This window comes from Scyliorhinus torazame, chromosome 27, assembly GCF_047496885.1.
Source record: "Scyliorhinus torazame isolate Kashiwa2021f chromosome 27, sScyTor2.1, whole genome shotgun sequence".
Taxonomy (NCBI): Eukaryota; Metazoa; Chordata; class Chondrichthyes; order Carcharhiniformes; family Scyliorhinidae; genus Scyliorhinus; species Scyliorhinus torazame.
The window spans coordinates 8,372,690-8,389,030 of NC_092733.1; the positions used below are offsets into that span (position 1 = coordinate 8,372,690).

The window sequence follows — 16,341 nt, forward strand, 5'->3', positions numbered from 1 at the left end:
GTAAATATATTATGATAGGTAAATAAAGAGAAGGGCAGCACGGTAGCATACTGGTTAGCACTGTGGCTTCACAGCGCCAGGGTCCCAGGTTCGATTCCCGGCTGGGTCACTGTCCGTGCGGAGTCTGCACGTTCTCCCCGTGTCTGCGTGGGTTTCCTCCGGGTGCTCCGGCTTCCTCCCACTAGTCCCGAAAGACGTGCCGTTGGGTAATTTGGACATTGTGAATTTGTGTACCCGAACAGGCGCCGAACGGGGCTTTTCACGGCAACTTCATTGCAATGTAAGCCTACTTGTGACAATAAAGATTATTATTATTAGAAGCTATTTCCCCTGTTGGTGATGACGAGTCCAGACAAGGGGGCACAACCTTAAAATTAGATCTGGGCCATTCAGGGGCGATGTCAGGAAGCACTTCTTCACTCAAAGGAGAGGAGAAATCCGGAATTGTCTCCGGGGGCGGGGGTTGAATGTCAGGACAAGCTGCATGCGTTGAGTAGCCCCCTACTATTGCTGTGAATACTTACTTGAAGCCAAATACAATAAGCTTTGAGGGATCGCTTGGCCATTCACACACTGTTAGATACAAGTCGCTGTACACTTCCTGATCTTTGAAGAGGTGCACTTGCCTCACCTAAAGTTTAAAAAAAGGATTAATAAACAGCACAGTATCCAGCTAAAACGGAGTATGGAGTTAAATGTAGTGTGTGTGTGTATGTGCGCACGTGTCGTGTGTGTAAACCCACACATAAATGAGAGTTATGTGTCTGTATTTGCTTGAACTGGAAGTAATTTCTGTCAACAAGTGCCAGGAAGAGGCCATGTGTGAGTTACACATAAGCAGATTAGCCCCCACTAGAAGGCATGGTGAAAGGAATCGGAGGCAGCCTGCCATTTTTTTCACTCCCTACCTCTGTAACTTCCTGCAATCCTACAACCCTCTGAGATCTTTCCACACCTCCAAATCCAGCCTTTTGCATTCCTATATCAGTGGCAGTTTGTTTTCAGCTTGTGGAAGTCCCTCTCTGACCCTCTCAGCCTCTCTATCTCACCATCATAGAATTTACAGTGCAGAAGGAGGCCATTCGGCCCATCGAGTCTGCACCGGCTCTTGGAAAGAGCACCCTACCCAAGGTCAACACCTCCACCCTATCACCATAACCCAGTAACCCCACCCAACACTAAGGGCAATTTTGGACACTAAGGGTAATTTAGCATGGCCAATCCACCTAACCTGCACATCTTTGGACTGTGGGAGGAAACCGGAGCACCCGGAGGAAACCCACGCACACACGGGGAGGATGTGCAGACTCCGCACAGACAGTGACCCAAGCCGGAATCGAACCTGGGACCCTGGAGCTGTGAAGCAATTGTGCTATCCACAAGGCTACCGTGCTGCCCTATCCTTACCTATCCTTCTTTAAGACACTCCTTAAAACCCATCTCCTCACCAAGTTTCACATCATCTGTCTTAGCATCTTGCGTGGCCCGATATCAATGTGTTTGATATTCGCTGCTTGGGAACTTGTCACCACGGGGAACTTGTAGCACGTGAAAGATGCTACATCAATGCAAGTTGTTGCTGAGAAACTAAAAACTGATAGAACGCAATAACAACAGGCAAGAAAGAAACGGGATGATACCCGTCCGAGGACAAGTTTAGCACTGGAAGTCGGAGTGTTCCCTATGCACAAGGAAGCCTTTGGTCTCACCTTTTTCAACTTGGCATGAATGTTGAACTTCCACCAGTACAGGTAATACACATAGTACGGTAATTCATCAATATCCTGCTCTGGTACGTCCCTGGTATAGGACAGCACGTACCTACCGCATTTCGTAAAGCCAAGGAATATGTGTCTGTGGCGAGAGAAAAGGAAGTGACAGAAAGAAGTTGAAAGTTAAAACAAAAGTAACTGTTCCCGGTTAGTACAGGCAAGATTTTCAGAGCTGCAAAATTCAACAAAACATTCCGGTGTTTGTGAAATCCACTCATTCAATTCTGGTATTATTACTTTGGGGGTGCGGTCTAATCTTTCTTCCTCTCTCCTGAGAGCTCTGCTGGTTTCCTCAGATACAGCTCCACAGGCACAGTTTGGCTTTGGTACTTTGCCCAGGGCATCAGAGGCAAGACCACGCTTTCTCCATGAGCCCTTGCTTGATAAATCTCATTACCATATTGTGTGGGGGAGGGGAGCTGTTAGTGCATAACAGTTGAAACTGATCCTATTCTCCTCCAGTGTAAAGTGCACGTACCCCTGCAGTAGTCCTGTGAACATGCAATGCTGCCACAAGCACTGGACTATAGGCTGTAGACTGTCACCAAGCCAGAGAGATTGTTAGGTAAAATCTATGATGTGGAGATGTCGGCGTTGGACTGGGGTGAGCGCAGTAAGAAGTCTTACAACACCAGGTTAAAGTCCAACAGGTTTGTTTCAAATCACTAGCTTTCAGAGCACTGCTCCTTCCTCAGGTGAATGGATTTTAGAACTGGCTCGAGGCTGCCTAAAATGAAGGGTTAAAGCCTCTGGAGAATGGTACAATGTCACAGACAAATACACCAATCTCTCACAGAATATTATGGCCAGGGCCTAACATTCTTCTCAAGTTAAAACCATTGAATAAACCAAACTCTTGTACCTGGAACTAAAACATCGCTCGTTTCAGGAAACGGTGTACGTACCCAGCTAGCAAAAAATCATCGTCGACTATGTTCTTCAGGGGGACACAGAGAATGGGAGGCAAATTTTGGAACATTCGGTGTGAGAACTGGCCAGTTATCTGCAAGAGAAAAAGGTAACACGTTTGTTTGAAGCCAAAATAAGAACCATGTGGCGACAGACATTCATTTGGATAAGGACTGGATTCAAATAGTTTGACACTTCACATTAACGACGATCTCACACAGCACTTCAGTGACCAGAAGGGCTGCGATCACTGGAAATTTGACCCATTCAGCTAAGTTGAGACTATGATCAGATTGCCCATCCACTCATCATAAAACTCTCCTGTTCGAGAACAAGCATGAGAATTCAGAAATGCCCAGAAAGACCTCTACAGGCTCGACTTTTAATTAATATATTTAATGAGCGGGTACGGGCTCCTAGAGCATCCCAATAATGTCGTGAACCATTCCCTGCTGCAAAGTCAGTGGCATAATATACAATTCCCGGTTGTTAAACTAAATAAATGCCTCCTTGCCAAGCCTATTAAAACCGGTTTTAAGAATCACAGAAGCCTGTGAGGAATTTATCATTTTGCGAGCAAGTCACTGCCAATCCATGACTTTTGTCTCAATCACGGACTCTTCACTCTTGATTAGGTCTGGAAAAGTTTGTTAATTCTTTTTTTTAACCAATTCGTTTGTCAAAAAGGAAAATTCCAGAAGATGACAATAAAGATTATTAATAATTAATTAATACATTAAAGGATGAAAGCTTAAAGAGAGAGCTGAGTAAAGATCACTGACCCAGCCAAGACAGAGGATTGAAAAGTCAGACCTGAATTTGCATAGCACCTTTCACAACCTCAGGGTGTTCCAAAAAATTTTCCAGCCAATGAAGTCCTTTTGAAGTGTACTCACTGATGAAATGTTGGAAGCACAGAGGCCAATGTGCACACAGCAACTCCCACAATGGCAATCTGATAATGACCTGACAATCTCTTAGAGAATTGGTTGAGATGAATATTGGCCAGGACACAAGGGGAACTCACTTCTGAAAGCTGTATTTAAAAAAGGGGCACACTCGTCGACCAACTCCAAATATGTCCCCTTCTCTATTATTGACACATGGCACTTTTCCCATATTCACGCCGTATAATTCCAGTGACAGTGCAAATCATGCTGATTTAGGGACAAGACAATTCGATGTTATAGCTGCATATTCATTAGGATCTACGCTGAAACTACCCAAACTCACTTTACATAGAAGACACCTTTACATATTTAAATGCTGGTTCCAGAGAACCATTCTGATCTAACCCACAACATGAATCAGTTTGTAAGAATTGCACTGTTGTGGCAGGTTACAGAGTGAATTCCTTTCTGAAATGCAGTGGCTTCTTATAGAGGCAAACACGGCAGCCATTCTGCATCAGCAACATTCCATTAACAGCAGCAACACAAGTAACCAACTAATTAAACTAATGTTAGTTGGGACTGGTTAAGAGAGAGAGGATAGTGTGGCACTCCCTTGGTGCTGCAATGCAACGTTAGCCAACTCCGGGTTGTGTGGTTATGACTCAATCCCACAAAACAACTCCCATCCAGATTTTCACCAACCAAGCCAAGTTGACAGGGATCGCATGACGCAGCAATCAGAGGAATACGGAGGTGTGACTGAACCACACAATGTCCTCCCTTACCTCATGGAATAAAACTTCTGCATACAAGGCCTTCATTGCAAGAGGACTCGAGTACAGGAGCAAGGATGTCTTACTGCAGCTGTACACAGCCTCTGTGAGACCACAGCTGAAGTAGTGTGCACAGTTTTGGTCTCCTTACATACAGGCCATTCTGTCCTTCGAGCCTGTTCTGCCACTCATTAAGATCACGGCTGATCATCTAACTCAATAGCTTAATTCCACCCCCCCCCCCACCCCCAAAATTCTTTGATCCCCTTCGACCCAAGTGCTATATATTTATTTCTGTAAATATAGAGTATCCAAATGTTTTTTTTCCCAAGCAAGGGGCAATTTAGCATGGCCAATCCACCGACCCTGCACATCTTTTGGGTTGTGGGGGTGAGACCCACGCAGACATGGGGAAAATGTGCAAACTCCACACGGACAGTGACCCGGGGCCGGGATCGAACCCGAGTCCTCGGCGTTGTGAGGTAGCAGTGCTAACCATTGCGCCACTGTGCTGCCCTGCTACATTTAACTGCTTCTTGAAACCATTCAATGCTTTGGCGCCTCAACTACTTTGTGTTGTAACGAATTCCACAGGCTCACCACACTCTGTGTGAAGAAATTTCTCCTCATCTCTGTCCAAAATGGTTTACTTCTTATCCTTAGACTGTGACCCGTGGTACAGGACACACCCACCATCGGGAGCATCAATCTTGTCCAGTTCTGTGAGACTTTTATAGGTTTCTATGAGATCCCCTCTCCTTCTTATGAACTCCATGGAATACAATCCTAAATGACTCATTCACTCCTCGTATGTCAGATCCGCCCTCCCAGGAATCAGTCTGGTAATTTTTTACTGTACTCCCTCTAGAGCAAGAACATCCCTCCTCAGATAAGGAGACCAAAACTGCACACAATACTCTAGGTGTGGCCTCACCAAGTCCCTGTATAATTGTAGCAAGATATCCCTGCTCCTGTACTCTAATCCTCTAGCAATGAAGGCCATAATACCATTTGCCTTCTTTACCGCCTGCTGCACCTGCATGCTTACCTTCAGTGACTGGTGCACAAGGACACCCAGGTCTCGTTGCACATTCCTCTCTCCTAATTTATGGCCATTCAGTTAATAGTCTGCCTTCCTGTTTTTGCAACCAAAGTGGATAACCTCGCATTTATCAAAATTATACTGCATCTGCCATTAATTTACCACTCATTCAACTTGTCCAAATCACACTGATGGACCTCTGCATCCTCCTCGCAGCTCACTCTCCCACCTAGCTTTGTGTCATCTGCAAATTTGGAGATATTACCTTTTGTTCCCTCATCTAAATCATTAATATATATTGTGAATAGTTGGGGTCCCAGCACCGATCCCTGCGGTATTCCACTGGTCACTGCCTGCCATTTGGAAAAAAGACCCGTTAATTCTTATTCTTTGTTTCCTGTCTGCCAAACAGTTTTCTGTTCATCTCAATACACTACCTCTAATCCCATGCACTTTAATTTTACACACTAATCTCTTATGTGGCACTTTGTCAAAAGCCTTCTGAAAGTCCAAATAAACCACATCCACTGGCTCCCCCCGCATCAACTCTGCAAGATATACGAAGAAGAATTCCAGTAGATTTGTCAAGCACGATTTCCCCTTCATAAATCCATGCTGACTCTGTCCGATCCTGCACTGTTTTTTAAGTGCTCTGCTATAAAATCTTTGATACCTCCTCCTCCTCATGTGCCAGGCCCAGCCTGATACAATTTAAGGTGGTTCACAGAGCGCACTTGACGGGGGCGAGGTCGAGTAGGTTCTTTGGGGTAGAGGACAGATGCGGAAGATGTTCAAGGAGTCCGGCGAACCATGTCCATATGTTTTGCTCATGCCCGGCACTGGAGGGGTTCTGGAGAGGAGTGGCGGGAGCAATATCTCAGGTGGTGAAAGTCCGGGTCAAGCCAAGCTGGGGGCTAGCAATATTTGGAGTAGTGGACGAGCCGGGAGTGCAGGAGGCGAAAGAGGCCGGCATTCTGGCCTTTGCATCCCTAGTAGCCCGGCGAAGGATCTTGCTAATGTGGAAGGAGGCGAAGCCCCCTAGCGTGGAGGCCTGGATAAACGACATGGTTGGGTTCATAAAGCTGGAGAGGATTGAGTTTGCCTTGAGAGGGTCTGCGCAGGGGTTCTACAGGCGGTGGCAACCGTTCCTAGACTATCTCGCAGAGCGTTAGAGGAAGGTTGGTTAGCAGCAGCAGCAACCCTGGAGGGGGGGGGGGGGGGGGAAGAGAATTGGGGATTGCTTGGGGGGATGGAGGAGCAGAAGATAACATGAAGGGTGGGGGAAACTGGCACGTGCGGGAGAGAGCCAGTGTATAAAGCTATGTAAATATACCATTTTGCCATGTTTATATCTTGCTCAGTGCGTTTTCGTGTTATTTTGTTACGGGGGGGGGGGGGGTTATTGTTTGTAAGGGGAAAAAAGTGTGTTGGTAAAAAACTTTAATAAATATATATATATTTTTAAAAAATCTTTGATACTACCAACATCAGGCTTACAGGTCTATAATTCCCTGTTTTCGGTCTACCTCCTTTTAATAATAATTGCTTATTGTCACAAGTAGGATTCAATGAAGTTACTGTGAAAAGCCCCTAGTCGCCACATTCCAGCACCTGTTCGGGGAGGCCGGTATGGGAATTGAACCCGTGCTGCTGGCATTGTTGTGCATTACAAGCCAGCTGTTTAGCCCACTGTGCTAAACCCAGCCCCTATAAAAAGCCCTCCTTTTATAAATAGTGGGGTTATGTTAGCTATCCTCCAATCTGTAGGAACTGTTCCAGAGTCTACAGAATCTTGGAAGATGACCACCAATGCATTCATTATTTCTAGAGCCACTTATAGAACTTACAGTGCAGAAGGAGGCCATTCAGCCCATCAAGTCTGCACCAGCCCTTGGAAAGAGCACCCCACTTAAGCCTACGCCTCCACCCCATAACCCAGTAACCCCACCTAATCTTTTGGACACTAGGGGCAATTTATCATGGCCAATCCACCTAACCTGCACATCTTTGGACTGTGGGAGAAACAGAGCACCCGTAATAAACCCCCGCAGGCACGGGGAGAAAGTGTAAACTCCACACAGTCACCCGAGGCCGGACTTGAACCCGGGACACTGGAGCTGTGAGGCAGCAGTGCTAACCACTGTGCCACCCATTCTGCCTCTGCACATCTTTGGACTGTGGGGGAAACCGGAGGCCTGGAGGAAACCCATGCAGACACGGGGAGAAAGTGCAAACTCCACACAGACAGTCATCTGAGGCCAGAATTGATGCCGGGACCCTGGAGCTGAGGCAGCAGTGCTAACTACTATGCCACTGTACTTCCTTAAGTACTCTGGGATACAGATTATCAGGCCCAGTGGATTAACAGCCTTCAACCTCATCAATTTCCCCAACAACATTTCTCTATATTGATCTCTTTCAGTTCCTCCTGCTCACATAAACACTGTTTCAACTTGCCTGACCACCTTCAGAGAATTATGCACTTGAACAGTGAGGTCCTTCTGCTCCTGTATTCCCCTCAAAGTTATATCATTGAACCTATATTGTAAAAAAAAATCCTGTAAAAACCCATCTGGTTTACTAATGTCCTTTGGTAAAGGAAATGTGTCATCCTATCCTGGTCTGGCCAACATGTGACTCCAGACCCACAGCAATGCCCCTCTGAAGTTCAGTTGAAGGGAATTTAAGGAAGTGTAACAGGTGCTGGCCACATCGCATGTATGCTCCACACAAGCCTCCTCTCAGCATATCCTCATGTGTTTACCCAGCTTCCCTTTAAGATCTGTCACAATGACCCCATGTGGAAGTGAATTGAGTGCCTTGCACGGGTTCAAAGGGGAGGAAATCAATCTTCAGATTTTGGATCCAACCTGGCCGATTATCATCCCATCAATTGGAAGGTGTCTTCGACAGTGCTATCAAACAGCACTTACTCAGCAATAACCTGCTCACTAATGCTCCGTTTGGGTTCCGTCAGGGTCACTCTGCTCCTGACCTTGTTTAGTCAGTCCAAACATGGACAAACAGCTGCACTCGAGGCGAGGCGAGAGTGGCTGCCCTCAACTTCAAGGCAGCGTTTGACTGAGTATGGTATCAAGGAGCCCTAGTTAACCATTGACCCTTAACATTGAGTGGCATTACCATCACTGAAACCCCCATTACCAACATTCTGGGAGTTACCATTGACCAAAAACTGAACTGGACCCAGCCATATAAATACTGTGGCCACAAGAGCAGGTCAGAGGCTGGGAATCCTGTGATAGTAACTCACCTCCTGACCCCCTCCCCCCCTCCAAAGCCTGTACACTACCTACCTACAAGGCACCAGTCAGGAGTGTGATGGGATACTCTCCACTTGCCTGGATGAGTGCAGCACCAACAACACTCAAAAAGCTCGACACCATCCAGGACAGAGCAGCCCTGCTTGATTTGCACCCCATCCACCACCTTCAAAATTCACTCCCTCCACCACCAACGCAAAGTGGCAGCCATGTGTACCATCTACAAGATGCACTTCGACAACTCACCAAGGCTCCTTCGACAGCACCTTCCAAACCCATGACCTCTACCATCCAGAAAGGACAAGGACAGCAGATGTGTTGAAACAGCACCGCCTGCAAATCCCTCCAAGCCACACACCCATCCCGATTTGGAAATACATCGCCGATCCATCACTGTCGCTGGGTCAAGATCCTCCCTTAACAGCACTTGTGGATGGACCTACACTGCATGGACTGCAGCAGCAACTCATTACCACCTTCTCAAGAGAAATCAGGGATGGGCAATCAACGCTGGCCTCGCCAGAGAAACCCACATCCTGTGACAGAATATATATTTTTAAAGATTCTGGATTATGAAACGCGTTGTAGCTTGCAAAGAGGGCAGGAAGTAGCAGCACCCATACCACACTGTCCCTGACATCACAAAAGTGGTTTTGTATAAAAAGGAGGGAATCAGGGTGGCACAGCAGCACAATGGTTAGCACTGTTGCTTCACAGCACCGGGGACACCGGTTCAATTCCCGCTTGGGTCACCGCCTGTGCGGAGTCTGCACGTTCTCCTCCCATGTCTGCGTGGGTTTCCTCCGAGCGCTCCAGTTTACTCCCGCAATAATAATAATCTTTACCATTGTCACAAGTAGGCTTCCATTAACACTGCAACAAAGTTACTGTGAAAAGCCCCTAGTCACCACATTCCGGCGCCTGTTCAGGTACACAGAGGGAGAATTCAGAATGTCCAATTCACCTAACAAGCACGTCTTTCAGGACTTGTGGGAGGAAACCGGAGCACCCGGAGGAAACCCACACGGACACGGGGAGGACGTGCAGACTCCGCACGGACATGCTCGTTGGGCGAACTGGCCATTCCGAATTCTCCCTCGGCGTACCCGAACGGGCACCGTGGTGTGGGGATTTTCACAGTGACTCCACTGCGGCCTCAACGTGACACTAATCAGGTCGATGATGATAGCGGGCAGCATTAAAAAGGACAAAAACGTTGGTGCCGCGAACGTCTCTGCCCCGTCACCTGTTCCAAACTTCGAGCGCGGGGAAGGGGGCAAACCGGGGGGCATGGGGGGGGGGGGGGGGGGGGGCAACAAGGGAATTTCACAGGCAAACTCTGATTGCATTTCAGTGCGGGTTTATAAATGCGACTGGAGGTGGAAGGCGGCAACCAGGTGGGTGCCGGGGGGCAACAGGACCCACCCTTGGTCCCCACCCCCAGTATTTGAGGGTGGGCTTTGGGATGGTGGGGGATTGGGATAAGTGATGGTGAAACAGATGGTGGGGTGCAGAGCCCATGGCTGCTCTGGCAGGCAGACCACACAGACCACCTTCACTTGTCCAGGTCAATGGGAAGAGGTTAATTGAGATATTTGGGTCATTCTCTGAGGGTTTGATGGATTGACCCCCTCCCCCCCAGCCAGTCAGTATTCTGGGGAGGGGTATTCACCCTGCAGAGGCAGGTTTATTGTCAGGAGCCGGTGAGCCCCGCCCCCGGTACCTTCAGCCGGTACAGGTTCCTCAGGACGCTGCTTTTCTTCCTCCCGCTCGGACGCTTGTTCCAGCTCGGCGCCATCTTCTCCTCACCTCCCCCCCCTCCCCCAACCCAGCACACCGCGCAACCCAACCTGCTGTCGGCGGGGGAAGGTCCCGCCCACTCCCCGCCCCATTGGTTACCGCCTCCCCGACGCTGCTCTCCCGTTGGTCCGTCCCTGACGTCAATCAATCACCCCCTCCCCCCCCCTCCTCTGCCAGCGAGGTAGGTTGCGGCGGTCGCTCGCTGGCTCCTCCCGGTTGCCAAGTGAGCGCCCTCCGCAGGGCGGGAGGAGCAGCTCAGCTCAGAGCCCAGGTCTAACTCTCCTGCCCCCCCCCCCCCCCCCAAACCCCCCAACAGTTACCCACAATGTGGCTAGTGCGGCTCTTTTATCATCTTCATTATTGTCACAAGTAGGCTTACATTAATGCCGCAATGAAGCTACTGTGAAAATCCCCTCATCGCCACATTCCAGCGCCTGTTCGGGGATGCCGAGGGGAGAATTCAGAATCTCCAATTCACCTAACGTCCTTCGGGACTCCAACTCCCTTCCTCCTCGTTCCCCCCCCCCCCCCCCATACCGCAGACTCCCGCCCCATTGGCCCTTGATTGCGCCTTGGGAAGGGGGCGGGGGGTAATGTCACTACACAAAGCTGTATGATCCTGAGCCCATCGAGTCCGCTCCGGCATTCGACGAGGTCATGGCCAATCTGCTGTGATAATCCTCAACACTTTCCCGCCCTATCCCCACAATCCTCGATTCCCCCACTGATTAAAAATCTACCTCAGCCTTGAAACTTAACCATTAGCCTCTACAGCACTCTGCGGTAAAGAATTCCACAGATTCACTGAGAGAAGAAATTCCTCGGTAGCACAGTGGTTAGCACAATTGCTTCACAGCTCCAGGGTCCCAGGTTCGATTCCCAGCTTGATTCACTGTCTGTGCGGAGTCTGCACATCCTCCCCGTGTCTGCGTGGGTTTCCTCCGGGTGCTCCGGTTTCCTCCCACAGTCCAAAGATGTGCAGGTTAGGTGGATTGGCCATGATAAATTGCCCTTAGTGTCCAAAATTGCTCTTAGTGTTGGGTGGGGTTACTGGGTTACGGGGATAGGGTGGAGGTGTTGACCTTAGGTAGGGTGCTCTTTCCAAGAGCCGGTGCAGACTCGATGGGCCGAATGGCATACTTCTGCACTGTAAATTCTATGATCATCTCAGCAATAAATGGGCGACCCCTGAGTCTGAGGTGTATGCCATGATCCTGTTGAATGGTGATGCAGCCTTGAAGGGCCAAATGGCCTACTCCTGCACCTATTTTCTATGCCCTCTGCTCCTGCACTCTCCACAAAGGGAAGCATCTTCTCAGTATCTACCCTGACAAGCCCCCCCTGAGAATCCAATATGTCTCAATAAGGTCACCTCTCATTCTTCTAAACTCCAATGAGTCCAGGCCCAGCCCACTCAACCTCTCCTCGTAAGAAAATCGCTCCATAACTGGGATAAACCTAGTGAACCTTCTCTGGACTGCCTCCTATGCCTGTATATCTTTCCATAGCTAAAACTGCCCACGGGTATTCCAGTTGCCACCGTGCGTACTGTGCGTGGGCAATCCGGGACTCCACTTCTCCCAAATTCCTCCTGGCAGCGACTGAGGAGACCGCACGACCAGAGCATTTTTAGTGTCTGCTTGCGTACAATGTGTTGTTGTGCGTACACAGTCCAGGGCACGCAGAAACACCCGGCCATGATGAAGCAGCATCGGCAGCACTCTCCTCCCTGAGAGTTACCCGGCTTCAGCGGGTGATTGGGGGGGGGGGTCAGGAAAGGGTCCGGCGGGAGCGTTCTAGACCAGCAGTAGCAGCACTCGTGGTGGAGAGGGGGGCTGCGGGCCGAGTGATAGTGCAGCAATCTCAGACCCTAGCCCAGTTTGGGGGGTGGGGTTGGTTTCAGCACAGGCCCAGGGGTTCCAGAAGGCCCGGCAGCGACGGGTGGGGGAGAAAGGGTTGAGGCAAGTGGTGGTGGGGATGGGTGGGTGGGGCCAAAGCAGACCCTAGAGAGAGGGAGGGTCCAAACAGGCCCGAGGCTGGAGATGGGTTAGGGCGGGCTCCTCTGGACTGGTCAGCACCCCCTCCCTTAATTACTTCAGTCCCTCAATAGCCTCGCCCCCCCCTCCCTCTGTCCCTCCACCTGTAATCTCCTCCAGCCCGGCCACTCTCTCTGATCTCTGCACCCGTCCAACCCTGGCCTCTTGCTCATCCCAGATTCTAATCGCTCCCTGATTTCCAGGCCTTCAACCTAAGATCTGGAATTTCCTCCCTTAACCTTGCCACCTTTCTTTCCTCTTTTAAGATGCTCTTTAAAACCCACATTTTGTCCATATTCTCGGTCAGCTGCCCTACTACATACCTTGGTTGAGTTTATGCGGAGCATCTTGGGGCATTTGTTTAATTTTGAGAATATAAATTGTTGTAAGGATTTCCAGTTTTAGGATCCTGGGATACAGGAGTTCAGATGCAAAAAGGTCTGATGAGTGATGCGCAGAGCGATGGACAGAGCTTGGAGTATTGCAGCTCTGATAGGTGAGAGTGATTGCCCTTGACATCAAGGCAGCATTTGGCCGAGTGTGGCATCAAGGAGCCCTAGCTAAACTGGAGTCAATGGGAATCGGGGAAAACGCTCCGCTGGCTGGAGTCACCCTGGCAGAAGATGGTTGTGGTGGTTGGAGGTCAACCATCTCAGCTCCAGGACATCACTGCAGGCGTTCCACTGGGTAGTGTCCTGGGCCCAACCATCTTCAGCTGCTTCATCAATGATCTCCCTTCCATCATAGGTCAGTGTGGGGATGTTTGCGGATGACTGCGCAATGTTCAGCACCATTCGCGACTCCTCAGATAATGAAGCAGTGCATATCCAAATGCAGCAAGACCTGGACAATATCCAGGCCTGGGCTGACAAGTGGAAAGTTACATTCGCGCCACACAAGTGCCAGGCAATGACCATCTCCTACAAGAGAGGATCTAACACTGCCCCTTGACATTCAATGGCATTACCAGCACCAAATCCGCTACAATTAACATCCTGGCGATTACCATTGATCAGAAACTGAACTGGACTAGTCACATTTAGGCTGTGGCTACAAGGACAGGTCAAAGGCTAGGAATCCTATGGTGAGTAACTCCCCTCCTGATCCCCCAAAGCCTGCCCACCATTTACAAGGCCCAGTCAGGAGTGTGATGGAATACTCTCCACTTGCCTGGATGAGCACAGCTCCAACAACACTCAAGGAGCTCAACACCATCCAGGACAAAGCAGCCCCGCTTGATTGCTCCTCATTCCACAAACATTCAAACCCTCCACCACCGACGCACAGCGGCAGCCGTGTGTACCATCTACAAGATGCACTGCAGTAACTCACCAAGGTTCCTCAGACAGCACCTTCCATACCCACGGCCACTACCATCTAGAAGGACAAGAGCAGCAGATACCTGGGAACCCCACCACCTGGAGGTTCCTCTCCAAGTCACTCACCACCCTGATTGGGAAATATATCGCCGTTCCTTCACTGTCGCTGGAGCAACATCATGGAACTCCCTCCCTAATAGCACAGTGGGTGTACCTACCCCTCAGGAACTGCAGCGGTTCAAGAAGGCAGCTCACCACCACCTTCTGAAGGGCAACTAGGGATGGGCAATAAATGCCGGCCTAACCAGCGACACCCACATCCCGTAAATACATTTTTTAAAAGATGAAATGATTTAAGTGGAAACAGTTATCACAGAATCCCCGCAGAAGGAGGCCATTCGGCCCATCTAGTCTGTACTGACCCTCTGAAAGAGCGCCCAACCTAGGCCCACTCCCGCCTCCTCCTATCTCCATAACCGTGTAACCTTTGGACACTAAAGGGCAATTTTAGCACGACCAATCCACCTAACCTGCACCTCTTTGGACTGTGGGAGGAAACCCACGCCGACACGGGGAGAACGTGCAAACTCTACCCAGACAGTCACCCGAGGCTGGAACCGAACGCGGGTCCCTGACGCCGGCAGTGCTAACCACTGTGCCTACGTTATATGAATGTAACTCCCCCCCCCCCGAGGTGAGATCGAAGACCCAGCCCGAGCCTCAGTGTCAGCGAATGTAAATCACGAGTACCGCGCTGTGCACAAACCTCCGGCAACTGTGACATTCAACAAAAATCAATCCCTTCCAACATTTCACTCACCTCAGACTCCCTGGTGAAGTATGGACTTTGTACCACACAGCACCTTGGTGCTTATTCACGTGGAATGCTGTGGAAATGCTGGAATTCTACCAGGATTGAAAGGCCGTGGGGAGACAAGAAACACAGGGATTGTTTTGTTCAAGCAGAGAAGGTTAAGATTCAACAAAGACATTTAAAATGATCAAAGGGTTCGATAGACGACACAAGGGGAAACTGGTGGGAGGGTGGGTAACCGGTGGGGCGGAGATAACTGGCAAACGGTAGAGATGAGGAAGCTTTTTTATCTACTCAGTGAATTGTTGTGGTTGGGAACTCGCCACTTGGAAGACTGGTGGCCTCTAATTCTAATCTTCTTAAAGTGAAAGGAATGTAGACTCAAAATGGAGAGAAAATTGCAAGATCATGGAGAAACAACAAAGGCGAGTGTGGGGCCACCTGAATGGCTCTCCCAATGAGTCAGCGTGATGGGCCAAACGGCCTCCTGTGATGTATGGGGAGGCAGCGGCTGAGTCACTGGAACAGATGCTCTGAGGACCCGAGTTCGAATCCCACCACAGCAGATGGTGACATTTGAATTCAAGAAAAATCTGGAATTAAAGATTTAATGGCAACCATGAAACCTTAAATGGCCTGGTCTTTAGCAAGTGCAAGGGTCCCTCCTTGCTGGCACCAAAGAGGGAGTGAGAGAGATGAGGTGCGACTCTGATCGATTGGCTGGGAATGGGCCCAAAGGGCCGTACTCTGCCTGGTAACGGGAAGTGATTGTACCCTATCCCAGTGGAATGCTTTTCCGAGTCCCAAGGAGTTTTAGTTTTTAAATATATCTACTTTATTCAAAACACAATCACCAAATCACAGTCTTATAAAGATACAACCAAATTACAAACAGTTGCCATTTTTCCCCTTAACTAACAACTCCCCTAAAACCACACCCCCTCCCCACCCGCTGGCGACAAACAACTCCTTGAACAGACACAAAAACAGCCTCCGCCTTACTTAAAACCTCTGCTCTGGCGTCTTAAGAGCAAATTTAATTTTCTCCAGCTGTAAGAACTCCGCCACGCCGCCCAGCCACGCCAACCACCCTTGGTGGTGCCCTTGGCCTCCACCCCAATAAGATTCGCCACCGGGCGATCAAGGCCACAGCATCAGCCCCACTTCTCTCCAGCGCTCCGGCAGCACCAATACTAGCCACCAAGTATCCAATTCTTTTTTTCCCAATTTATGTAGCAATTTAGCGTGGCCAATCCACCTACCCTGCACATCTTTTTGGGTTGTGGGGGCGAGACCTACACAGATACCGGAAAATGTGCAAATGGAGAGTGAGCCGGGGCCGGGATCGAACCTGGGTCCTCGGCACCGTGAGGCAGCAACGCTAATCACTCTGCCAATGTGCCGTCCTGCCCGTCTGGAATTGACACTCTATTCAGTCAGGTATACCCTGGCAGCTGAGGGAACGCCTTGCACACAGTGTCCTGCCCATGTACCCGATTCACTTCCCCTTGACAGCTGGTACTTCTCCTGTAACTCTTCCAGCCTCGAAAACCTCCCTTCCATGAACATATTCCTCACCAGCTCTACTCTTTCCCAACTCCTGTGCGCTGCAGCTATCCCAGCTGGTAGGAACCTATGATTCCTGCATATTGGGGCCTGTATAGACCTACCTCCCACTCCAAACTGGTTTTGCATCTTGAAG

At 49.6% G+C, this 16,341-nt stretch overlaps 1 protein-coding gene across 1 annotated transcript in view; it reads right to left on the minus strand.

Annotated features, from left to right (window-relative positions):
- Window positions 1-10,523, minus strand: part of dcaf15 (DDB1 and CUL4 associated factor 15) — a 38,852-nt gene extending 28,329 nt beyond the window's left edge. Inside the window, exons 1-4 of the mRNA XM_072490900.1 lie at window positions 10,394-10,523; window positions 2,678-2,775; window positions 1,710-1,854; window positions 525-631 (exon numbers count right to left, since the gene is read on the minus strand). Of these exons, the coding sequence (XP_072347001.1) occupies window positions 525-631; window positions 1,710-1,854; window positions 2,678-2,775; window positions 10,394-10,468 (425 nt within the window). The 5' untranslated portion in view covers window positions 10,469-10,523. The remainder of the gene's footprint in view (window positions 1-524; window positions 632-1,709; window positions 1,855-2,677; window positions 2,776-10,393) is intronic.
- Between the last annotated feature and the right edge of the window lie 5,818 nt (window positions 10,524-16,341).